Raw genomic sequence first — 24,801 nt, 5'->3', positions numbered from 1 at the left:
GGGAGGTCGAGGCAGGAGAATCGCTTGAATCCCGGAGGCGGAGGTTGTGGTGAGCCGAGATCGCGCCATTGCACTCCAGCCTGGGCAACAAGAGCGAAACTCTGTTTCAAAAAACAAAGCAAAAAAACAAAACAAAACAAAACAAAACAAAAAAACCAAACCAAAAAACTAAAACGATAAAGCTCCTAGAAGAAAACGGGAAAAACTTCATGGCATTAGATTTGGCAAGAATTTTTTAGCTATGACACTAAAAACACGGGCAACAAAATATATAAAGTGGACTACAACAAAGCCATCTTTTGTAACAAAAAAAATTGTAATCCTACTCCCGCAAAACTAATTAAAAAAAATTAAGTACAAAGTTCTCCAAAATGTACCATACCCTGGGGATTACACTGAACTTTGTTCATTTGTTTTCTTTTAATTCGGCTTTTTTGGTTGCCCTTCACCTACTTTTTCCCAGAGCCCTCCGTTGGGGCCTTCACTTGGGCAAACAACTAACGTAGTGGAACAGCTTTGACCTAACAATTTCTTCGTACCGAAGATGATCGCTTTTCCAGACAACTTAATAAACTTTGCTTTAATGGATGACTGGATGCAGAAAAAAATAAATAAAAATAAACCTCAGCTGCTTAGCAACGACTAAAAAAACCACCAGCGGGCAATCCCTCCCCATAGCCACTGAGCAAAATTCCACCACCTCCCCTATACTCCGCCTACTGCCGAGCTCCCGGGTTCGGACAGCCCCGGGCCACTTCCGGGCCTTCCCGGAAGTCCCTCTCGCTTAGCAACCAAAGTAACCCGCAATGCGGAAGGGCGAGGGGATTGTGAGTCACCAAGTTTCCGGCGCGGCTTGAGGTACTGGGGAACCGCAGTCCCCCACCGGCCCAATGATCCCGTGCCCAGCAATGTTGTCAGTAAGCGGGCGGCACTCCCTTCCAATAGGTCTTTTTTTTTTTTTTGAGATGGAGTCTCGCTCTGTCGCCCAAGCTGGAGTGCAGTGGCACGATCTCGGCTCACTACAACCTCTATCTCCCGGGTTGAAGCGATTCTCCTGCCTCAGCCTCCTGAGTAGCTGGTATTACAGGCGCGAGCCACTGCGCCCGGCTAATTTTTTTTTGTATTTTTAGTAGAGATGGGGCCTTGCCATGTTGGCCAGGCTGGTCTTGAACTCCTGACCTCAAGTGATCCATCCGCCTCGGCCTCCCAAAGTGCTGGGATTACAGGCGAAAGACGCTGCGCCCGGCCCCCTTCCAACTTTTTTAGCGGGGAAGGGTGCTACCATTTCTTGAGCACGTATGTATCAGGCTCCATGAGGCACGTCACAGTCTAACCTGATAATTACACAACCCATCTCACTGATAAGGAAGCCAGGTTTGGAGGGGTTGAGGCCCCCAACCTGAGGGAGGTGACTCAGGGACACACAATTAGTCCTGCTTTGCTGGAGGACAGATATGCAGCCTAACAGTCCCCCATTCAGAGGCTGGAGAAGCAGCAGCAGCAGCTTAAACCTTAACCCAGAGTTTTTATTTTCCATAACGTCTTAGGAACTAGTACTTATATAATCTCAAGTCCCTGAGGGGCCAGAGATCCCACCATGCAAAATAGCAAACAGACCCAAGACTTGGGGACAGGCAGTGAGTGCATCACAAATGGATGGGTACATCTGATTCCCACACGCGGGGCTCAGCTTAGTTAGTAAGAGATCTTCAGATTAAGAAAAAATGCAAGTCTTTTTTTGGCCTGTAGTATCTGGGAAGGATGGAGGGAGTTCGGGAGGCACAGAAAAGATGGTGTATGAATCCTGTCCGGCCTGAATGAGGCTGGAGTTGTGCCTCTGGACAGCTTCAAGCACTGATCAGAGTGTCAGCCCCCGCTCCTTGAACAGATGCTTTAGCGCCTCTTCCAGTTGCCGGTTTGTTCCCTGAAGCCCCTTCACCACTTGCGCTGCCCACTCGAAGTATTCCTGGACTCGATGTTCTGACCATCCTGCGTAAGAGTCGACAGAAACTTGCTAGCGTGATGTCAAGGAAAGCACTGCCTTTTCCCCACTTCCTGGCAAGCCTGGTTCAAGGCCATGAGTTCCTGATGGGATGAGCTGTCCTGAAAACTTCCCCTTGGCCCAGCTATTGTATTTTTACCGTATGAAAGAAGAGTAAATAGTGGTCCAGTAGGATTAATTTGGGAATTAAGAATGCCCAGGGTTTTTCAGGGGAACTGATCAACCTGTGTCTTCAGAAGGCGGCACCCCCCTACCCTTTCCCTTAGAGCCCATAGGAAAGCGTACCCTCTGGGGTGCAGCGATTCAGGTCCCTCAGATTGTACAGCTTGTCTGCCAGTTTCACCAGTTTGGCCCCGGGGCTACTGTGGGGCGCTTGCTCCACCTGCAGCCGCTTTCTCTCCAGCTTGGGCAGAGTCTTGTCATCTGTTACCTCCTCCACCAGGCGCCGCACCTGTGTCCCAAAGTGTAGCTCCACCTCATCCAGGGTGGTGTCTGTGTCCTCCACCGTGTCATGGAGCAGGGCCGCCTGGGGACAAGTTCCCACTTAGCCCTGAGATGTCAGCGAAGGGATGCCCATTGCTGAATGGGGCCCCTGATCCCCATCCCAGTCTCCTGGCAGAGAAAGGGGAAAGTTACCTGTAACACCACAATGTCAGTGATTCCCGCCTCGTGGGTCAGGATCCGAGCCACACCTGATGGGGAGGGGCAAAGCAGGAAGTCAGGTTGGAGATAGCTCCAAGGCGGTGTGTTGTGGGTTTTGGAAAGTCAGATGTGGCCCCTCCTGGCCTCTCACTAGCTGGGTGACCTTGGTCAAGTCCCTCACCCTCTGGGTGTCAACCGACAAAGGGAACGATCATGCCTACCGCTCCAGTTGTTACGAGGCTTAAACGGTATATCGCACTAAGCTTGGGACAAAATAGGTGCTCAATGAGGTGCACGCACCCCACGTATCCTTCCCAGTCCCCACCCCCGGTGCCGCAGCCGGTGCTCCGCGGCCGACGAGCCCACCGATGGGGTGGTTGATGTAGGGGGTCCCTTCGGGGTCCTTCCGCCGCTGCTGCCGGTGCTTGCGAGCAGCGAAGTCGGCAGCCTCCAGCAGCTGGGCGGCCTCGGAGCCCATCGCGCGGATGGGGCGGGCGACGGCGGCAGCGGGGGCCAGGACGGAATGTTTACAGCGCCCCCTGGCGCCGGGGAGGCCCGGGGATCGTGGAGGCTAATTCAGCGGGCTGCGTTGGGCCTGCCCCAGATGAATTCCTCTAGAGCTGACATGCCCCGGCGCAGAGAGCAAGCGATGTGGAAAGCTGCCTTCAGCATCACAGCCGCCAGCTCAATGTACTCTGTTGGAGGTGCAAAAAGAACATAAGCCTGGCTCTCTGGGAGCCCACCGTCTGTGGAAAAGAGGAAGACAGACAAGAAATAAGGCAGTGGTCTCACAGTGCGCTGAATCCAGGGTGGGAAGGCTCAGGGGACTATGGGAGCGGGAAGAAAGGACAATCCACCTACCCTCAGAGTCAGAGACAGCTTCTCCCAGAAGCTCCCCCCATGAACCATCTTCAACCTGTCAAAGCTCTGAAAACTCTCCAAGTGTTCTAAAAATAGTTCTCCCTGCAGGGATGGGCCAGGTTCTGTGGGCGGGGGAGCCTCACCTTTGGACCCAGGAGACCCTAGGGCCTGACCTGAAAAATCAGAGCCTTCACTGGGAGCCCTGCCTAATTGCTTCAGACTTAGGCTCCCAGGTAGCTGTGACGTTTCTGCAGGAACTGCCTTTGTTCTCAGTGTTGCAGATGAAATTCGCATTGCCTTCTTATGCCATGAGAGCTCCTATTTCAGTCTCTAGGCACCTTCTGTGGGCCCCTGGGGTGATGAGTGTTGTTATTGGTGTTCTGGGAGCATGATGTTGTCAGGCTTGGGTAGGCACTGGAATAACACTTAATTCTGCTGGCTGGTGGCCTTGAGCCTTCCGGAGAAATTCCCTGTCTTAGGGCAGCTGAGGGGTAAGAGAGACCTGATGGTCCCTATGGAACTCCTCTGTGAGAGGGGGTTCCCTATTAGCTAAGTATACTCTAATTAGACAGGTAGCTTTTGTGTTCTGGCTGGTAGCTGGGGCAGATGAGGCCCAGGGGAAAAGCTAATAAAGGACTCACCCTTGGTTTTCAGCTGGTCTTGGTGGTTGCCATGTAGCAGAGGTTAGGGAGGGAAGCCCCACATGCTGGAAGTGAGGTCTTTGGGACCTGAAATAGAAGGGTCGGAATTCCCAGAGCTTCCGTGGCAGCCTGGAAGTTGGAGAATGGGTAAAAACATATTTGGCTCTAAATGCTTGTTTGTTCTTCATACTAATGGCTCAGCTGCTCTGTCATCCCTCATTCTGTCCTCTAGTCCTTTGAGCCTTCTCTCCTTCAGCAGTTTGGCAATGCAGGCCCCACGTTTTCCAACAGGAGATAGAAACCCAGTCCCTGTCATCTCTCTCTAAAAGCCTGTGATAGAGAAGCTTCAGACTTGTATTAATGGTGCCCGAGGGCCTTGGGGCTTTGATTTTTATTTCCTTATTTATGCAGTCATGGCCTAGAAAGAGAGATGTTAGAGTTCCCAGGACCAGGACAGAGGTGGTGGTGAAATCTCATGGGCGTCTGGAGAAGAAGGTCAGGCCCCTTGCCGACAGGCCTATCTGTGGGGCTACTGCTGCTCTTCAGCTGGGTGACCCTTGTCCAGTCAACCTCTCTCTCAGGTACAGCACTTACCCCTGTGGCCCACCTGCCTATCGTGCTATGGGCTATTCCTGGGAACTGGAACTGATGGGGATGAATGGAAGGGCGCCTGCTCTTCCGGTAGGGGCTGATCTCTTTTACTCTCCAGTAGGGGTGGAGTGGGCTGTGGAAAGATCCCTCCTGCTTATTTCTAGCCCCCCAACCTCTCTCTTCAGCTGTGGTCCACCACCCTCACTTGTGCCAGACCACCCGGGATGTCAATGGCCACCACTACCCTGGTTTCTTTTGCCCTCGTCTCTCTGATTCTCCAGAGGAAGCCTACTGCTGCCACCTGCAGGCTGCAGGGGGCTCCTGCTGCACCCGGGCTGAATTTGAGGCCCTGTACCAAGTCAACCTGTCCGCTCTTCCGCCCCCGCCCATCCTCAGGTGAGATCTCCAACCCCGGAGCCACTGGAACATCGTCAGGGTGTTCCAATATCTGGGGCTCTGTTCCTAAATTATGGGGTGGGAGGCTTGTAACTTACAGACTAGTGAAGGGACAGACCGCAACAGAAAATCATGTAGATCATGATTACAATTACAAGGGAGAAGTTCAGGGGGCTGTGCAAGCGGGTAATGGGGAGCCATCCTGAATCTGCCCATGGGTGGCTCTAGGATGAGCTCCTAAATTCGTATGCAAATGTGTGTATGTAAGACTACACTTATTTGGGGATGGAGTCCCGAGCTTTCTCCGGACTCCCAGGGGTTCTGTACGCCCACAGAGCGCAGCAGCCAGAGCGCGGCCAAGGCCAGGATCCAGATACTTTTTCCTCTCCCGCAGGGGCCCAGGACAACTCCTAGTGCTGGGCCTCTACAGCCTACTGGTTGTGACCCTGATGACCGCAGACCTTGTGCACTTCTGCTGCGATCGGGGCCGGGGTCGGGGCTGGAGCCACCGCAGGCCTCCCTCTGGGTCCTCCGCCGTGAACTCCCTGCAGGTCTCCGCGGGGACAGCTTAGGCGCGCCCGGAGCTTGCCTGCACCTGCGATCCAGAGTCGAGTGCCCCGCCCCTGCCCCTCTCTGACTCCACCTCCGACGCAAGAGTGGGGCGGGGCAGCTCCCGGCAGCGTCCGGAGCCAGACTCGTCCCTCCCCAGAGACTGCGCCTGCGCGGGCACGGGACAACCTCTCCGCGATGACTGTGAGTGGTCCAGGGACCCCCGAGCCCCGGCCGGCCACCTCCGGGGTGCGTACCCAATCCCCGCGCCATCACCCCTTCGCACCCGCCCTGACCATCCCAGGCCTCATTCTCCCCATCCATGAGGCTCGTGCCTATCCCTCCTCTTCTCCAGGGCTCTGCCCCGAACCCCCTCCGACGTTTCCGCCCCCTTTCTCTCTACAGGCCAGCTCAGTGGAGCAGCTGCGGAAAGAGGGCAACGAGCTGTTCAAATGTGGAGACTACGAGGGCGCCCTGGGGGCCTACACTCAGGCCCTGGGTCTGGACGCGACGCCCCAGGACCAGGCCATTCTGCACCGGAACCGGGCCGCCTGCCACCTCAAGCTGGTGAGGGAGCCTGGCGCTCTTCCCCTTGCCTGCCGGGCCCCGGTTCGCCCATCTCAGCTGATGCTTGGGCCCCAGCTGGGAATTCAAGCTTCCAGGCCATCCCCGCTTGCCAGATGTCTTTTGCACTTCAGCGTGAAGGGGGATCGGGTGACCTTGGACAGCGAGAGTACCCCTGCTGCCTGGTTAGTGCCCCGAAAGGGAGATGACCATTCTTTCAGGCTCCTGTCTTTCTCTTACAGGAAGATTACGACAAAGCAGAAACAGAGGCATCCAAAGGTAGGGGAATGGTGGACCCTCGTGTGGAGCTGTAGGGCTTCTGTGGTGGGCAAGGACTCTGGGACCGCTGCACCATCACATTCTCCTCCTTTGGCCCCAGAGACACATCTGCCTGCTTTCTTTCCCACTGCCTCGGGCCTTTCCTTTTCTGCAGCTACCCTCACCTTTTCTGAGGCTGAAGCACCGAGCCCCACATTCGTCCCCCTACCTTCTTCTGGCCTTTCCTCGAGATCTTTCCCTACTGCTCTTGCCTGGAGATGGTGGCCTCATGGGTGCTGACAGCGCTCCTGTTTGTGCTCAGCCATTGAAAAGGATGGTGGGGATGTCAAAGCACTCTACCGGCGGAGCCAAGCCCTAGAGAAGCTGGGCCGCCTCGACCAGGCTGTCCTTGACCTGCAGAGATGTGTGAGCTTGGAGCCCAAGAACAAAGTTTTCCAGGAGGCCTTGCGGAACATCGGGGGCCAGATTCAGGAGAAGGTATGTGAGTGACCCAGAGAGGTGGAAGCTTGACCGGTGGTGGTGAAGGGATCTGGGCCAGGGTGCAGACACAGTTCTCCAGACAAGAGATACTGATGGCAAGTGAACATATAGAATTCTGGTTAACCTTGCCTGTGGCCAGGGAAAAGCAAATTAAGATGACAGCGTGTTACTGTTGATTTGGAGGTCTGTTTGGCAGACATTTAAAAGTTTGTATACTTTTCAAGAAGGAGAGAGGCAGACACATCAGTGGTGAGGCTGGTACAGTTCTTTTGGAGAGTACTTTAGCATATCAAATTTGAAATGAGCGTATCTTTTGATCCCCTATGTTTACTTCTTGCTGTTTGTTTATTTCAGCCTTTTTTGTAGTAAAAGCTTGGAACTTGCCTAAATGCCCAGCCATAGAGGAATGGCTGAATAAATTGGGTAATGTCCTTACTAGAGACTCTTATATAGTTACTGAGAATGGGTAGATACACACACATTGAAATGGAAAGCTCTGGGACACTTGTTGAATAAACAAAGCAAAATAGGCAGGGCATGCTGTCTCATGCCTGTAATCCTAGTGCTTTGGGAGGCCAAGATGGGACGATCACTTGAGGCTAGGAGTTTGACACCAGCCTGGGCAGCATAGTGAGACCCTGTTGCTACCAAAACTTAAAAAGTTAGCTGGGTGTGTTGGCACACCCTTGTAGTCCCAGCTACTTGTGAGGCTGAGGCAGGAGAATCCTTTGAGCCCTGGATTTTGCAGTTACAGTGAGCTATGATCGTGTCACTGCACTCCAGCCTGGATGACAGAGTGAGGCCCTGTCTCTTTTGAAAAAGAAAAGAAGAAAAATATATGATAACACATATAGTATTATATCATTTATGTTAATGATCCCCTGCATAGCAAAATAATGCTATATTTTTTCTGTGGGTACACTTGGGTATGTAAATACAAAGGAAAATATTTAATTTAATTTATTTATGTATTTATTTATTTATTTTTTGAAACAGAGTCTTGCTGTGTTGCCCAGGCTGGAGTGCAGTGGCGTGATCTCAGCTCACTGCAACGTCTGCCTCCCAGGTTCAAGCAGTTCTCCTGCCTCAGCCCCCCAAGTAGCTGGGACTGGGACTACAGGGGCGTGCCACCACGCCCAGCTAAGTTTTTGTATTTTTAATAGAGACAGGGTTTCACTGTGTTGGCCAGGATGGTCTGGAGCCCCTGACCTCGTGATCTGCCCACCTCGGCCTCCCAAAGTGCTGGGATTACAGGTGTGAGCCGCTGCACCCAGCTGAAAATATTTTATTTTTAAAATTTATTTTTATTTTTATTTTTTTGTTTATGTATTTTGAGACAGGGTCTCAATCTGTCACCCATGCTGGAGTACAACCTCTGCCTCCCAGGCTCAAGCGATCCTCCCACCTCAGCCTCCCAAGTAGCTGGGACAATGCGTGTCACCACGCTCGCCTAATTTTTATATTTTTGGTAGAGACAGGGTTTTACTGTGTTGCCCAGGTAGCTGGTCTTGAGCTCCTGGGCTCAAGGGATCTACCCACCTCAGCCTCCCAACTTGCTGGGATTATAGGTGTGAGCCATGGCACTGGGCCAAATATGCATTTTTGTTTCTTTATTTTTTCAGGAAAATATTTTATTTATTTATTTTTTTGAGACTGAATCTCACTCTGTCGCCCAGGTTGGAGTGCAGTGGCGTGATCTGAGCTCACTGTAAGCTCCACTTCCTGGGTTTACGCCATTCTCCTGCCTCAGCCTCCAGAGTAACTGGGACTACAGGTGCCTGCCACCATACCCGGCTAATTCTTTCGTATTTTTAGTAGAGACGAGGTTTCACCATGCCAGCCAGGATGGTCTCGATCTCCTGACCTCATGATCCACCTGCCTTGGCCTCCCAAAGTGGTGGGATTACAGGCATGAGCCACCGTGTCAGGCCTAGGAAAATATTTTAAAAGATATACATCAAAATGATAACATTGCAACCCCTGGGGAAAGGAATGGGATTGAGAGGACTTTCCAAAGGAGACTGCATCACCTGTTCATATTTTTTTAATAAAGAGAAGTTGTATAAAATATATATGTTTTTAAATTAGGAGAAAAGAATCTAAAGACCATTATGAACTATAACCAAGCTCAAATTCACCAGATAATTTGATGTTAAAATGCTGACACAGTGGAAGCAGATAACATGATGGCAGACACCTCACTGAAATGTTGAAACCTGGGAAAGCAAATAGGTTTTCTCTCTCAGTGCCAACTCTGATTGGCAGTGGCTGCCCAGAATCCTATGTTGAGAAGAATTAGGAAGCAGATTGCCTGAACTGAGCCGGGGAACATGCCATGACTGGTTAGTCATGGCTGCCATGGGTGCGAGAGAGAAAGGCAGGTGGCCCACATGCTAGGCTTGTGCCACCATCTATGCCCAGGACTCTGGGGGGTGGGGGTAGGCCTAGAATGATCTTGCCCATTCAGATTATTATTATTATTGAGACAGAGTCTCACCCTGTCACCCAGGCTGGAGAGCAGTGGCAGGATCTCTGCTCTCTGCAACCTCTGCCTCCCAGGTTCAAGCGATTCTCCTGCTTCAGCCTCCTGAGTAGCTGGGATTACAGGCGTCTGCCACCACACCCAGCTAATTTTTGTATTTTTAGTAGAGATGGGGTTTCACCATGTTGGCCAGGCTAGTCTCGAACTCCTGACCTCAGGTGATCCGCCTGCCTCGGCCTCCCAAAGTTTTGGGATTACAGGCGTGAGCCACTGTGCCCAGCTCAGATTATTTTTAAAACAGTCCAAAGAGATTTCTGGAGCTAAAGGAAGTGTTAGCAACTACCTCACAATCTGCCAGCTCCCTGGCAGGAGTTATAAATGCTTAGTTCAGTGCCATGGGCAGCCCATTCACACTGCCACAACGTAGATGGCACCACTGTGAGTGGGTTGCTTTGTAGCTGACAGGATGCCTCCCCTCCCGAAAGGCACTACAGCATGGGCGCTTCCCCTGCTGCCCAAGCAGGAAATCGCTCAGAAAGAAAAACAACTGCGGGAAATTTAGGAGGCACTGCCAGGCATGTCTCTTCCTGCCCAGGGTAGCTAGGTGCTAGCCCTGAGCCTAGACATCTTCACTGTGCCTCCCAGAGTGAGGAGCCAGAGACAAATGAATAGGGAATATGATGTCTCTGGCCAAGAGCCATGATTTCTTCCATGCTTTGTTGGTTTGTCTAGGTGCGATACATGTCCTCGACGGATGCCAAAGTGGAACAGATGTTTCAAATACTGTTGGACCCAGAAGAGAAGGGCACTGAGAAAAAGCAAAAGGTATAGGCCCTGGGCTGAGTCAGTAAGTGAGCTCCCACAAGAGCCACCCATCCATAGTACCCTTCACCCATGTAGGCCCCAAAAGCCCCTGCTGCCCTGCTCTGCAGCTCCTCCAATCGTGCAGCTGGGCTCATGGGGCCTGGATGGGAGGTCTGAGGGTCTGGGGCTTTAGCGTGAACCAAGGAGTTCACAGAGTGCCTTGCTGGCCAAGCCCTGTGCCAGGAGCTGGGTGTACGGAGGTAACTGAGGCACTGTCCCAGCCCCTCAGGCTGTGCTGGGGACTCATTTGCTCTAACCATCAATTCTGAGAGAAGGCTCTTCCCTCTACTTACAGAGGAAGCTAAACTTCAAAGAGGTTATTTTTTGGCCATGATCACTCAACTGTGAAGTGGAAGCAGTGAGGTCTGGGGCTCAGGGCCCCTGCTCACCAGTGCTGCGTCCTATGCCACGTGCAGTGTCAACATTATAATGTACTTCCTTTGACGTAGGCTTCTCAGAACCTGGTGGTGCTGGCCAGGGAGGATGCTGGAGCAGAGAAGATCTTCCGGAGCAATGGGGTTCAGCTCTTGCAACGTCTGCTGGACACGGGAGAGACTGACCTCATGCTGGCAGCTCTGCGTACGCTGGTTGGCATTTGCTCTGAGCATCAGTCACGGGTAGGTGGAGTGGAGAGGCTGCTTACTGCTTCAGTCCCTTTGTCTGTCCATCTGTCCCTCCGTCCACCTATCTGCTCATCTGCCCATCCACTCATCTACCCATCCATCCATCCATCCACTCTTCCACCCACCCTCTACCCCTTATCTTATTCTAAAAAGACCTTAGGCCAGTCATGGTGCCTCACACCTGTAATCCCAGCACTTTGGGAGGCTGAGGCAGGTGGATCACTTGAGGTTTCAAGACTAGCCTGGGGGACATGGAGAAACCCCATCTCTACTAAAAATAAAAAAATTAGCCAGGCGTGGTGGTGTGCGCCTGCAATCCCAGCTAGTCAGGAGGCTGAGGCACGAGAATTGCTTGAACTCAGGAGGTGGAGGTTGCAGTGAGCCGAGATGATGCCACTGCACTCCAGCCTGGGTGACAGAGCGAGACTATCTCAAAAAAACAAACAAACAAACGAAAATAACTTAAGGCAGAGTACAAGGAAATACGTGTAACAAGAGAGAAAAAATAAAAATGGGGTGAAAAAGACCAACATAAATTAGGATGAAGTGGGGCTAGCAAGAGCAAAAACAGTCCTGGGGTACCCCAAGCACTTGCTTTGTGGGGGGCTTACAAGTGTGAGCCCCAGCTTTCCTGCAGCCAACTCCCAAAAACACATTGGTCATTGACTCCTTCAATGTCCATATGGCACAAGCAAGCTCATTGCCCAGAAAAGGGCACTTGTCCTTGCTCTAAAGATCAAATTGTCATTTCCTCTGGAGCAGAGAGTCCTTATAGTGAGTGATGTGGTCAGCGATGTCACCACAGCATCTTTTTTTTTTTTTTTGAGACGGAGGCTCACTCTGTCTCCCAGGCTGGAGTGCAGTGGTACAATCTCGGCTCATTGCAAGCTCCGCCTTCTGGGTTCACGCCATTCTCCTGCCTCAGCCTGCCGAGTAGCTGGGACTACAGGCATCTGCCACCACGCCCGGCTAATTTTTGTGTATTTTTAGTAGAGACGGGGTTTCACCGTGTTAGCCAGGATGGTTTTGATCTCCTGACCTTGTGATCCGCCTGTCTCAGCCTCCCAAAGTGTTGGGATTGCAGGCGTGAGTCACTGCGCCTGGCCACCACAGCATCTCTTTACCATTGAGACAGTGACCAGACACGTAGGGCTTGGCCCCAACATGATTCTCAGCACGGATGGTGGTGGCCCAGCATGGACAGTTCAGCAAGAACAGTCCTGCTCCTGGGCCAGTGTGGTGAAGTCCACATCCCCCTCTTACCTGAGCTGGCTTGCTCCAGGGAAGAGGGAACCAAAGACTAGACCCTTGGTTGCTTTTAGGGGAGCCCACAATTCCTAGATAGGAGTGGAACTGTGAAATAGTCAATGAAATCTCTTTAGGCTGAGCTTGGGCTGCATTCTGGGTCTCACAAGGCTAAGATTGGTAAAAGCATATGCATTCTGTTCCCTCCTGCCTTCTGGTCCATCCCAGTTCACAGTCTTGGCCAAGGACACTCAGCTGCTAAGTGGAAGCAGTCAGGATCAGGGCTCAGTGGACCAAGCAGGCCTTCTAGGGTTCTCCAGCTTAGAAACGGGGTGGAGAGGTCTCATGGGCCCATTCCGTGCACATTCACATCCCCAGGGTGTGGAAAGAACCTCAGGGTTTAGATTGGGGAAGCACTAGACCATTAAGCCTTGTGGTCAGGTAGCTTTGTCTAGGTTTAGGTCTTTTTCTTGGGGAGACATGAGCTAAAGCAACTGCTCCCAGGGCCACAGTATACTGTGTCTTCTCTGGCGCCAAGGAGAGGTAGTAGGGCATTGCGCTGGAATGTTTCCTTTAGGAAGTCTTTCTAACAAAATTATCCTGCCATTACCCTGGGTCATGCCATCTGTTCTGTCTTGGTTTCACCTGGAGCTGGGCCTTCCACCCAATTCTCTCCTTCTGGCCATATTCTCTAACTTACAGTTAGGGATATCTGTGGCTGCCCTTGACCAACTGGAAGCTTCTGTCCACCTCTCCCACCGCAGACAGTGGCAACCCTGAGCATACTGGGAACTCGGCGAGTAGTCTCCATCCTGGGTATGGAAAACCAGGCTGTGTCCCTGGCTGCCTGCCACCTACTGCAGGTTATGTTTGATGCCCTCAAGGAAGGTGTCAAAAAAGGATTCCAAGGCAAAGAAGGCGCCATCATCGTGGGTGAGTGGAAGCAGGTCTGGGGTCTTTTGGATGTTACTGTCATGGAAGGGATGGGGCTGAGCCAGCCAGGCCAGTTTTTTGGGGACTAGAATTGGAGCTGCAGGTTGTTTGGAATACGGTTTGGTGACGTTATTTTACTCTAGATTCTCAGCAGCCAAGGTGTCTCAGGACAAAGCTGGAGCTCAGTCTGGAGCCTGGGATGTGGATCCCCCCTTCCCTGTGTCTCCCTGGTTTGTTGAAGTTCAAGGGTCAAACAGGGCTGGGCTGCTGTGGAGCCCACTGATGTCTTCTTGTTGCCAGATCCTGCCCGGGAGCTGAAGGTCCTCATCAGTAACCTCTTAGATCTGCTGACAGAGGTGGGGGTCTCTGGCCAAGGCCGAGACAATGCCCTGACCCTCCTGATTAAAGCAGTGCCCCGGAAGTCTCTCAAGGACCCCAACAACAGCCTCACCCTCTGGGTTATTGACCAAGGTAGGTGAAATAGTTCACAAAAACTTGCTTGGGCAGCTGAAGTTTGTTTATCTTTAGGAGTAGTAAGAAAAGTTGTGAGTGGGGCCAGGCATGGTGGATGATGCACTTTGGGAGGCAGGGGGTCACTTGAAGCCAGGAGTTTGAGATTAGCCTGGGCAACATAGCAAGACCCTGTCTCTATGAAAAATTTAAAAAATTAGCTGGGCGTGGTGGTGTGCGTCTGCAGTCCTAGCTACTCCAGAGACTGAGGTGCGAGAATTACTTAACCCTGGGAGGTCAAGGCTTCAGTGAGCTATGATTGCATCACTGCAGTACAGCCTGGGCAACAGAGGGAGACCCTGTCTCAAAAAAAAAAAAAAAAAAAGGAAGAAAAGTTGTGATTATCTCCAGCCATGTGTCTGCACTGAAGTGCGTCCTTTGGCCCAGGAGGATGCTGGAACTGAGAAGATCTTCCAGAGCAATGGGATTCAGCTCTTGCAACACCTACTAGACATAGGAGCTACCCTTAGGGGGCTCAAAGTTAGACTCTTCTATCATATGTGTGTGCAGATACATGCACACTGAATGAGCCTGCAAGCAGGTTAGCAGAGAGGCTGGATTAGCTTTCTGTATCTTTTTTTGTTTTGAGATGGAGTCTCACTCTGTCGCCCAGGCTGGAGTACAGTGGCACGATCTCAGTTCACTGTAGCCTCCGTTTCCCAGGTTCAAGCAATTCTCCTGCCTGAGCCTCCCGAGTAGCTGGCATTACAGGCACACATCAGTATGCCCTGCTAATTCTTGTATTTTTAGTAGAGATGGAATCTCACCATATTGGCCAGGCTGGTCTCGAACTCCTGACCTCAAACAATCCACCCACCTTGGTGTCCCAAAGTGTTGCGATTACAGTCATGAGCCATTGCGCCTGGCCCCTGTTTTTTTTTAGTGAGCATGTATTACTTCCATACTTAGAGGAAAAAATAAAGGTAGATATATCAATTCATCTCTCTTTTCCCCTAAAACATAAATAAGAGCTGGGTGCGGTGCTTCATGCCTATAATCCCAGCACTTTGGAAGGCCGAGGTGGGCAGACCATGAGATCAGGAGTTTGAGACCAGCCTGGCCAACATAGTGAAACCCCATCTCTACTAAAAGATACAAAAAATTAGCCGGGCGTGGTGGCACGCACCTGTAATCCCAGCTACTCTGGAGGCTGAGGCAGGAGAATCGCTTGAACCCAGGAGGCGGAGGTTGCAGTGAACTGAGATCTCGCCATTGCACTCCAGCCTGGGCAACAGGGCGAGACTGTCTCAAAAAAAAAAAAAAAAAAAGATAAATAAGAAAAGCTCTGCAAAGGCCCTGCATGAGCAGGGCCTTTCACAATGATCCTGTGAGGTGTGGATATTGTGTTCACAATGATCCTATGAGGTGTGGATATTCCTTTCCCCTTAGTTTTACAGATGAGGAACCTCAAAGCTCCAGAGCATTTGGCCCCAGGGGCAGGGTTGGCATGCAGGCCTCACTTCTGAGGTCCTTCCCGATCCTATAGCTGCCTCCCTTAGGTAGCAGATCAGCTAAGCAGATTCTCTGGGCTGCCCTGGACGCAGTTGTCAGAACTCTGTAGCCTTCTTGTCTTGCTTTTCTCCGCATCTCCTAGGAAGCCTCTTCCTTTTACTTGTAGGGGTTGTAACTAGTATTCTAATTTCTAAATGGGGTGTCTTTTCAGGTCTGAAAAAGATTTTGGAAGTTGGGGGCTCTCTACAGGACCCTCCTGGGGAGCTTGCAGTGACCGCGAACAGCCGCATGAGCGCCTCCATTCTCCTCAGCAAGCTCTTTGATGACCTCAAGTGTGATGCAGAGAGGGAGAATTTCCACCGACTCTGTGAAAACTACATCAAGTAAGGAAGTCTGTTTCACCTCCTGTTGCCAGGGATTCCAGCAAAAAAGTTCTGACTCCTTGAGGAGGGGCAGAAATGAAAGGTTTCCAGCAGAAAGAGTAGGCTTAGGGAGGACTAGTTGGGGGCTGGACGAAGGGAAAGTGGCCCCAAGGCCCACTTCCTGTTCCAAGTGGCCTCCCCCGGGAGGTTCTTTCTCAAATCAATGTTCCAGTAATGCAACAAATGCCATCAAGCACGTACTGGGTTTACCAAGCACTTCCTACGCATCTGTTCTCACACAGGTGAAACATGACAGTCCTAATTATTTTTTTTGAGACGGAGTTTCACTCTTGTTGCCCAGGCTGGAGTGCAATGGCACGATCTCGGGTCACCGCAACCTCCGCCTCCCAGAGTTCAAGCAATTCTCCTGCCTCAGCCTCCTGAGTAGCTGGGATTACAGGCATGCGCCTGTGAGGTCTCGAACTCTGACCTCACACCTGAGGTGATCTGCCTGCCTTGGTCTCCTAAAGTGCCGGGATTACAAGCGTGAGCCACTGCGCCTGGGCAACAGTCCTTATTCTTAAATGAGATTATAGGCTGGGCGCGGTGGCTCACGCCTGTAATCCCAGCACTTTGGGAGGTGGAGGCAGGTGGATTACCTGAGGTCAGGAGTTCGAGACCAACCTGGCCAACATGGTGAAACCCCATCTCTACTAAAAATAAAAAAAATTAGCCAGGCGTGGTGGTGGATGCCTGTAATCCTAGCTACTTGGGAGGCTGAAGCAGGAGAATCGCTTGAACCCAGGAGGTGGAGGTTGCAGTGAGCCGAGACCACGCCATTGCACGCCAGCCTTGGGGACCGAGTGAGACTCTGTCTCAAAAAAAAAAGAAAAAAAAAAAAATCAAAGGAACTTACAGCTGTTGGGGAGAAAACTGATGATAAATTATGAAATAAGCAGAATCATTTCAGAGCTTAAGTCCAGGAAGGGACATCAATGGTGATGTGGGAGTAACCTGTGTTAGATACTATGTCAGGGAAGGCTCGAGTGAAAGTGTCGATAAAGAAAATCAGCCACTATTGTCCAGGTGGAAACGTCCTAGTCCTCCCATTGGCAACTTTCCTGCTGTTTCTGCCCAAGTAGTGCAGGTGCCTGGCCAGTGGAGGGGAAGGGAGGAAAGAAGAGTCCCTTTATGTTGGCCTTGGTGTGACAGCTGTCACCCTGTGCCCCTCAGGAGCTGGTTTGAGGGCCAAGGGCTGGCCGGGAAGCTACGGGCCATCCAGACGGTGTCCTGCCTCCTGCAGGGCCCGTGTGACGCTGGCAACCGGGCCTTGGAGCTGAGCGGTGTCATGGAGAGTGTGATTGCTCTGTGTGCCTCTGAGCAGGAGGAGGAGCAGCTGGTGGCCGTGGAAGCTCTGATCCACGCAGCCGGCAAGGCTAAGCGGGCCTCATTCATCACTGCCAATGGTGTCTCACTGCTGAAGGACCTATATAAGCGCAGTGAGAAGGACAGCATCCGCATCCGGGCCCTGGTGGTGAGACGGTGGGCCTGGGGTGGGTGGGCAGGCAGCCAGGCAGGGGTCCTGGTCCAGCTGGTATTGCAGGGTGCGGTCCCAGCACACTCTAGATGAAAATAAGGAATATTGTAATTCTAAAAAAATTAGCCAGACTTGGTAGTGCATGCCTGTAGGTCCAGCTACATGGGAGGCTGAGACAGGAGGACTTGAGCTCAGGAGGTTGAGGCTGTAGTGAGCCACCCATGTCACTGCACTTCTGCCTGGGCAACAGAATGAATGAATGAATTAATTAATGAGATTCTGGGCCTTGTTGTGGCCAGAGACGTGGGCATGGCTCCTCCCACCACAGGGCTTAAGGCTGGGCCTACAGGGGTCATGCAGCGTTCCCGGGAACTGGTGGTTTGGGGGTTTGGGGACTACCTGGCCCTCCATGAGCCTGTTGTGGCTGTGCACCCTGTGGAAGCTGGTCTTCCTCCATGGGGCACTCAGTCCTGGATTTCTCCATCCCATAAGGATTTTGGCTGTGGCTGAAGCACGTGTCCTCTCCCCACACACCTCTCCACTACACCTGCAGAGGGCTTCTTTGTGTGACGTGGAAGGAAACAGAGCCATTCTCAGTATGGCCTGGGAAGGGGTTGGGCCCATGACGGTCCAGTGGCCAGCACGTCAGTGTCTGCAGATGCTGTGTCATGCGGCCACCCACTAGCTGATTTTGCTGCCACATGCTCTAGGTGGTGGTCTGGAGGGAGAGGGTGCTGATTTGTCTGTGTAGCCTCCAGCGGGCCATGGCAGAGTGCCAGGGAGGGAGTCCAAGCCAGGTATGGAGGAGCTTAGCTCCTGCCTCCTTCCCCAGAGGCCAGCTGGTCTTGCCCTCTTCCTCCAGGGACTCTGTAAGCTTGGTTCGGCTGGAGGGACTGACTTCAGCATGAAGCAGTTTGCTGAAGGCTCCACTCTCAAACTGGCTAAGCAGTGTCGAAAGTGAGTCGTCTGGCCTTGCTGTGGTCCCCCACCTGTGGGATAGATCTTAAGACACGAGGGTCTGGGTGGGAGTTGGGGCCTCCTCCCTGTCCTGCTCTCAGGCTCAGGCAGGGGCTGCAGTCTGGATCCTGGTACGTGAACTGCTTCTATACATTGAAGGGATGCCCAAACCCTTGGTTTTTCCCCCTTGGCCTTGGTGTGCTCCTCCCTAGCCCCAATCCTGAGGGTTGTCCACTATCCTGCATGTCCCCAGGTGGCTGTGCAATGACCAGATCGATGCAGGCACTCGGCGCTGGGCAGTGGAGGGCCTGGCTTACCTGACCTTTGATGCTGACGTGAAGGAAGAGTTTGTGGAGGATGCGGCTGCTCTGAAGGCTCTGTTCCAGCTCAGCAGGGTAGCTCTGTGGTTCCTGCTGTCCGCCTGGAGACACTGTCTAGGATTAGAGCTTATCAGGCTTTCTTGGCAGGGCTTGGCCAATGGGGTCTTTTGACTCCAGGGAGGAGGGCTGGTGACTGAGTGGCTTCTCCGTGTAGTGTGGGCACGTTGGCCAGCACCAGTGGTGTTAGCAAGGACGTTCTTCTTGGAGGAGCTGGGGAGGTCAAGTTTGTAAGCTCCCAAAATCTGGGGCCTGGGGAGCTTCCTGAATTCATCCTGTACCCAAGGGTCCCAACTGAGGGTGGAACTGGGGGCCTGGGCCTGGACAGCATTTATCTGAGTGCTGCTCTGCCCCGGGATGCCCATGTGAATGCCTCTCTGTCCTGGCAGTCTGAGGAGAGGTCAGTGCTCTTTGCGGTGGCCTCGGCGCTGGTGAACTGCACCAACAGCTATGACTATGAGGAGCCTGACCCCAAGATGGTGGAGCTGGCCAAGTATGCCAAGCAGCACGTGCCTGAGCAGCACCCCAAGGTGAGGGGCCGCCAGAGGGGCTGGAGGGTTCCCCACCATGGGGACCAGCTAACCCAGGGTATCCACAGCAGAAAACCTCTCTTTTTTTTTTTTTTGAGACGGAGTCTCGCTCTGTCGCCCAGGCTGGAGAGCAGTGGCGCAATCTCGGCTCATTGCAAGCTCTGCCTCCTGGGTTCACGCCATTCTCCTGCCTCATCCTCCTGAGTAGCTGGGACTACAGGCGCCCGCCACCACACCCAGCTAATTTTTTTGTATTTTTAGTAGAGATAGGGTTTCATTGTGTTAGCCAGGATGGTCTTGATCTCCTGACCTCGTGATCCGCCTACCTCAGCCTCCCAAAGTGTTGGGATTACAGGCGTGAGCCACTGCGCCCAGCCAACAGCCTCCCTTTTAAGCCAGTTTGTTTCCCTTTGTCTGGCTGTTTTATTTATTTATTTTATCTTTTATTTTTATTTTTTGAAACGGAGTCTTGCTCTGTCGCCCAGGCTAGAGTGCAGTGGTGTGATCTTGGCTTACTGCAAGTCTGCCTCCCGGGTTCACGCCATTCTCCTGCCTCAGCCTCCTGAGCAGCTGGGACTACAGGTGGCCACCACCAAGCCCGGCTTATTCTTTGTATTTTTAGTAGAGACAGGGTTTCACCGTGTTAGCCAGGATGGTCTCAATCTCCTGACCTTGTGGTCCGCCCGCCTCGGCCTCCGAAAGTGCTGGGATTACAGGCATGAGCCACCGTGCCTGGCCTGTCTGGCTGTTTTATTTCCCAGTTCCTCAACTGCTGCTGTGAGAAGGGTCCCCCTTTCTCTGTGAGTCAGTCCAGGCCCCTCTCCTAAGCTGTCTTCTCCCCCAGGACAAGCCGAGCTTCGTGCGGGCTCGGGTGAAGAAGCTGCTGGCGGCGGGTGTGGTGTCGGCCATGGCGTGCATGGTGAAGACGGAGAGCCCTGTGCTGACCAGTTCCTGCAGAGAGCTGCTTTCCAGGTAAGCCAGCCTTGGTGGGAGCCAACCTTTCCCAACTCCTGAGCCTCAGGGCTGCGGATGTGGCTCCAGAGGGTGTAGGTTCCAGTGCTGTGGGCCTCTTAGAGCGACAGGGGCTGCCTGCCTGGCTGCCATCCTTGCTGAGCCCAGAAGTGGAGCGTCTGCCTGCCAGAGTCCCAGAGCCGCCTGCGCACCACTGCCTTCTCCCCACAGGGTCTTCCTGGCTTTGGTGGAAGAGGTAGAGGACCGAGGCACTGTGGTTGCCCAGGGAGGCGGCAGGGTAAGCTGGTTTACACCCCCCTTCCTGATGGCTGAGCCGTCAGCCTATAAAACATGACTCAGCAGCTGCCATACTAGACCTGGGTGTTAGATGTGGGACAGAAAAACATTATTCATGGCCAGAGGAACATTGTCCCGCTGAGAGAGTGACACGGAAGCGGGCAGGCTCCTTGGCCCCTCCACACTGGTGGCTGTGAAGGTCCTAGGCTCTACTATTCCTTTGTCTCATTTACCTCCATGGCCCTGGTGCCCAGCACAATCCATGTCCAGCCCTTATGAGATGTTTCAGGAAGTGTTTGGGTGCAGAGGGTCTGCACAGGGAGTCAAGCCTGGGGAGAGGGAGGAGGGTAAAGGTGGGACGGTCAGGGACTGGGGACCTGATAGTTGGGGTCTTACACTCCCAGGCATGTCCTAAGCAGTGACGGGCTTGTTCCTACAGGCACTGATCCCGCTGGCCCTGGAAGGCACGGACGTGGGGCAGACAAAGGCAGCCCAGGCCCTTGCCAAGCTCACCATCACCTCCAACCCCGAGATGACCTTCCCTGGTGAGCGGGTGCGTATCTTCCTGCCCCGTCCTTTCTACTCCCTCCGTCCCTGATGGCCTGTGGGCTGGGCTGTAGCTCCCCTTTGGGACCAGCAGGAAGTTTCAGCTTTGCCAAACCCTGGGGCAGGGAGGACAGCCTGAGACAGCAGTACTCTCTTAGGGGTGGGCTCCTCCCTGCAGGGTTGGTGGGGCTTGTGGGGCCTGCAGCAAGTACCCGACAGGTGGGTGCATGTTGCAGATCTATGAGGTGGTCCGGCCCCTTGTCTCCCTGCTGCACCTCAACTGCTCAGGCCTGCAGAACTTCGAGGCGCTCATGGCCCTAACAAACCTGGCCGGGATCAGCGAGAGGCTCCGGTAAGGTCCCTTGGGATTGCGGGGCCTGGACCAGGCATCAGGATTTGGAATATCCCCCACAGCAGTTTACACAGTGGGAAATGCTCCTCGGTCATTGGCTTCTGTGAGCCTCACAGTGACTCCTCTGCATCATTAGAGAGGAGGAGACAGGCCGAGAGGCAGCATGGCATGGCAGACTCTAGAGTCAGACTGCCTAGCTTCCCTGATTGCAAATGGGTAACCTCAGGCAAGTTATTTAACTGCTCTGCCTCAGTTTTTCCCTCTGTGAAATGGGATGATTATAGTACCTACCTCATGGCATAGTGATGAGGAGAATAAAATGAGAAAATACACTTAAAAGTACTTACTACATGGGTACCTGGCCCCTAGCATTGTGCCATATCAGCATGTTTTAGTTTTTTTTTTTTTTGAGACGGAGTGTTGCTCTGTTGCCCAGGCTAGAGTACAGTGGTACAATCCCAGCGCGCTGCAACCTCCACCTCCCAGGTTTAAGTGATTCTCCTGCTTCAGCCTCCTGAGTAGCTGGGATTATAGGCGCACGCCACCACGCCCAGCTAATTTTTGTATTTTTCTAGAGACATGGTTTCACCACGTTGGTCAGGCTGTTCTAGATTTCCTGACCTTGTGATCTGCCCACCTCAGCCTCCCAAAATGCTGGGATTACAGGCATGAGCCACTGCGCCCGGCCAGCATGTTTTAGTTTTATTACTAACTGTGACTTTGAACATATTACTCATTACCTAGCCCGTTTCCTATTCTGCAGAACAGTAGTGATGATGATCACACTAGTACCTTTACCGTAGGGCCATGGTGAGGATTAAGTAAGATGATCCAGGTGCCTGGTCAGGGTAAATACTCAGATGAGGCCGGGCGCGGTGGCTGACGCCTGTAATCCCGACACTTTGGGAGGATGAGGCAGGAGGATCACTGGAGCCCAGACGTTCAAGCCAGTCTGAGCAATGTAGTAATACCTCGTCCCTATTTAAAAAAGAAGTTAAGGAGAACATCAGGAACAATAGCTAATGGATGCTGGGCTTTTAATACCTGGGTGATGGGATGATCTGTGCAGTAAACCACCATGGCACACGGTTACTTATGTAACAAACCTGCACATCCTACACATGTACTGCTGAACTTAACAGTTGGAAAAAAAATTAGCAAGGTGTGGTGGCATGCACCTGTAGTCCCAGCTACTAGAGAGGCTGAGGCAGGAGGATCATTTGAGCCTGGGGGATCAATGCTACAGCAGTGAGCTGTGATCATGCCACTGTACTCCAGCCACTGTACTCCAGGGTGACAGAGTGAGATCCTGCCTCAAAAAAACACAAAAGCAAAAACCCTCAAATGTTAGGCGTTAGCCTCACCATCACAACCACCCTGGTCTTCTGCCTCCTAATTTTGAGTATTTTCCACAATCCTATGCTATTTCCCAGGCCTGGTTAGAAGGCTAAGAAGCACTGTAGTTCCTGTCTGGTGCAAGAGGGTCCTTGGACATTGCCAAGAGAAATCCTCAGCCCAGGACTTGATTGCATGAGGGTGTGGATGCAAGGGTGGAGCGGATGTAGAAACTCTGATGATGCTGCCTGTGTTAGTCTGTTCTTGCATTGCTGTAAAGGAATACCTGAGACTAGGTAATTTATAAAGAAAAGAGGTTTAATTGGTTCATGGTTCTACAGGCTGTGTAAGTATGGCATCAGCATTTGCTTAGCTTCTGAGGAGGCCTCAGAGAGCTTTTTCTCATAGTAGAAGGCAAAGCAGGAGCAGGCACGTCACCTGGTGAAAGGAGGAGGAAGAGACAGTGGGGGGAGATGCCACACACTTTTTTTTTTTTTTTTTGGGTGGAGTCTCCCTCTGTCATCCAGGCTGGAGTGCAGTGGCATGATCTTGGCTCACTGCAACTTCCACCTCCTGGGTTCAAGCGATTCTCCTGCTTCAGCCTCCCCAAGTAGCTGGGACTACAGGTGCGCACCACCACGCCCAGCTAATTTTTTTTTTTGTATTATTAGCAGAGACAAGGTTTCACCACGTTGGCCAGGCTGGTCTCGAACTCTTGACGTCAAGTCATCTGCCTGCCTCGGCCTCCTAGAGTGCTGGGATTACAGGTGTGAGCCACCACACTCGGCCGAGATGCCACACACTTTTAAACAACCAGATCTCATGAGAACTCATTATCACGAGGACAGCACCAAGCCATGAGGGACCCATCCCATGACCCAGTCACTTCCCATCAGGCCCTACCTCTAACACTGGGGATTACAGTTCAACATTAGGGTTAGAAGGGACAACATCCAAACTGTATCCCTGCTGGTTCCTCCTGTGGCCCTGCAGGCAGAAGATCCTGAAGGAGAAGGCTGTGCCCATGATAGAAGGCTACATGTTTGAGGAGCATGAGATGATCCGCCGGGCAGCCACAGAGTGCATGTGTAACTTGGCCATGAGCAAGGAGGTAAGGGTTGATCCAGGTGCTCATGACAGGTGGGGATGCAGAGGTACCTGTGCCCTGGCTGGGCTTTGCACCCAGCTGACTTGGTCCACTCCCCACATCTGGCCACAGGTGCAGGACCTCTTTGAAGCCCAGGGCAATGACCGGTTGAAGCTGCTGGTGCTGTACAGTGGAGAGGATGATGAGCTGCTACAGCGGGCGGCTGCCGGGGGCTTGGCCATGCTCACCTCCATGCGGCCCACGCTCTGCAGCCGCATTCCCCAAGTGGTCAGTGCCTCTTCTCAGTGGGGGAGTGGGGACGGACCAGGAACTCCCAGCATGGTGGCAGCTGAAGGGGACAGTCCTAGGGTGTGTGGGTGTGTCCCTTGCCAAGTTTGAGCCTGTTGCTTGGGGGTCATATCTACCCTGTTTCTCACAGACCACACACTGGCTGGAGATCCTGCAGGCCCTGCTTCTGAGTTCTAACCAGGAGCTGCAGCACCGGGGTGCCGTGGTGGTGCTGAACATGGTGGAGGCCTCAAGGCAGATTGCCAGCACCCTGATGGAGAGTGAGATGATGGAGATCTTGTCAGTGCTAGCTAAGGGTGACCAGAGCCCTGTCACAAGGGCTGCTGCAGCCTGCCTGGACAAAGCAGTGGAATATGGGCTTATCCAACCCAACCAAGATGGAGAGTGAGGGGGCTGTCCCTGGGCCCAAGGCTCATGCACATGCTACCTATTGTGGCACAGAGAGCAAGGACAGAAGCAGCTTTGGCTGGTGGTGGCTGGCATGCCCAATACTCTCGCCCCTCCTCGCTTGCTGCCCTAGGATGTCCTCTGTTCTGAGTCAGCGGCCACGTTCAGTCACACAGCCCTGCTTGGCCAGCACTGCCTGCAGCCTCACCGCGAGGGGCCCTTTCTCTGTACTACTGTAGTCAGCTGGGAATGGGGAAGGTGCATCCTAACACAGCCTGTGGATCCTGACGCATCCGGAAGGGCACACACATCAGCAGCCTCACCAGCTATGAGCGTGGCCTGAGCCTGCTATCAGGCCTGCCCCTCCAATAAAAGTGTGTAGAACTCCACTGTGTGCCCTGTCCTTGGGCAGGGAGGGCTGCTGTGGGTGGGAGTCTCTGAGTGTGGATGAGTATGGGTGTGAGCTGGGCGTGGGTGAGTGTGCAATGGAGCTTCACAGTGGCAAAGCCACCTCCATGGAAGGAATCCAGTGGATTCCCCAACCAGGGCCCAAGGAGTTGCTTCTTAATCCTATTGGAGGGACAAAGAGTAAGCCTAGGAAGCTAATCAATAAGAAACTCGCCAGATGTGGTGCCTCAAGCTTGTAATCCCAGCACTTTG

General features: G+C 52.8%; 2 protein-coding genes across 9 annotated transcripts; one reads left to right on the top strand and one right to left on the bottom strand.

The window, feature by feature from the left end:
- Positions 1-1,505: 1,505 nt before the first annotated feature.
- On the bottom strand, positions 1,506-5,679 carry HDDC3 (HD domain containing 3). 6 transcript variants are annotated; one of them, XM_009199929.2, is made up of 7 exons: positions 5,595-5,679; positions 4,147-4,233; positions 3,506-3,989; positions 2,945-3,390; positions 2,639-2,694; positions 2,288-2,528; positions 1,506-1,989 (listed from the first exon to the last, which is right to left on the bottom strand). In XM_009199929.2, the coding sequence occupies exons 4-7, from the start codon at positions 3,120-3,122 to the stop codon at positions 1,859-1,861; spliced, it is 606 nt and encodes a 201-aa protein (XP_009198193.1). In that variant the 5' UTR covers positions 3,123-3,390; positions 3,506-3,989; positions 4,147-4,233; positions 5,595-5,679; the 3' UTR covers positions 1,506-1,858. The 6 variants fall into 6 exon arrangements, with proteins under 6 accessions (XP_009198193.1, XP_003919456.1, XP_009198195.1 ...); XM_003919407.3 differs by having other exon boundaries at positions 3,011-3,390; XM_009199931.2 differs by having other exon boundaries at positions 2,945-3,339.
- Positions 5,680-5,737: 58 nt separating this feature from the next.
- UNC45A (unc-45 myosin chaperone A) lies at positions 5,738-24,530 on the top strand. 3 transcript variants are annotated; one of them, XM_031668333.1, is made up of 20 exons: positions 5,738-5,886; positions 6,088-6,249; positions 6,489-6,525; positions 6,827-7,002; positions 10,220-10,312; positions 10,801-10,968; positions 12,984-13,152; positions 13,453-13,623; positions 15,326-15,497; positions 16,710-17,010; positions 17,876-17,970; positions 18,224-18,365; positions 18,737-18,877; positions 19,722-19,849; positions 20,060-20,126; positions 20,565-20,678; positions 20,908-21,023; positions 23,352-23,469; positions 23,578-23,733; positions 23,885-24,530. In XM_031668333.1, the coding sequence occupies exons 1-20, from the start codon at positions 5,881-5,883 to the stop codon at positions 24,140-24,142; spliced, it is 2,790 nt and encodes a 929-aa protein (XP_031524193.1). In that variant the 5' UTR covers positions 5,738-5,880; the 3' UTR covers positions 24,143-24,530. The 3 variants fall into 3 exon arrangements, with proteins under 3 accessions (XP_031524193.1, XP_031524192.1, XP_031524194.1); XM_031668332.1 differs by having other exon boundaries at positions 5,797-5,931; XM_031668334.1 differs by having other exon boundaries at positions 5,830-5,886; positions 6,680-7,002.
- Positions 24,531-24,801: the final 271 nt, after the last annotated feature.

Source organism: Papio anubis, chromosome 7 (assembly GCF_008728515.1).
Source record: "Papio anubis isolate 15944 chromosome 7, Panubis1.0, whole genome shotgun sequence".
NCBI lineage: Eukaryota > Metazoa > Chordata > Mammalia > Primates > Cercopithecidae > Papio > Papio anubis.
The sequence above is the reverse complement of the archived record's forward strand: the minus strand, read 5'-3'. Positions and strand labels throughout refer to the sequence as shown.

Bases quoted from the DNA above. Each gene is read 5' to 3' on its own strand.
- UNC45A (XM_031668332.1), top strand. From the start codon at position 5,881: ATGACTGTGAGTGGTCCAGGGACCCCCGAGCCCCGGCCGGCCACCTCC. The intron at 10,969-12,983 runs GTAGGTGGAGTG...CTCCCACCGCAG, and splicing joins GCTCTGAGCATCAGTCACGG to ACAGTGGCAACCCTGAGCAT. The intron at 20,127-20,564 runs GTAAGCTGGTTT...TTGTTCCTACAG, and splicing joins TTGCCCAGGGAGGCGGCAGG to GCACTGATCCCGCTGGCCCT.
- HDDC3 (XM_009199929.2), bottom strand. From the start codon at position 3,122: ATGGGCTCCGAGGCCGCCCAGCTGCTGGAGGCTGCCGACTTCGCTGCT. The intron at 2,695-2,944 runs GTGCGTGCACCT...CCTCCCCATCAG, and splicing joins GACTGGGAAGGATACGTGGG to GTGTGGCTCGGATCCTGACC. The intron at 2,529-2,638 runs GTAACTTTCCCC...ACTTGTCCCCAG, and splicing joins CTGACATTGTGGTGTTACAG to GCGGCCCTGCTCCATGACAC.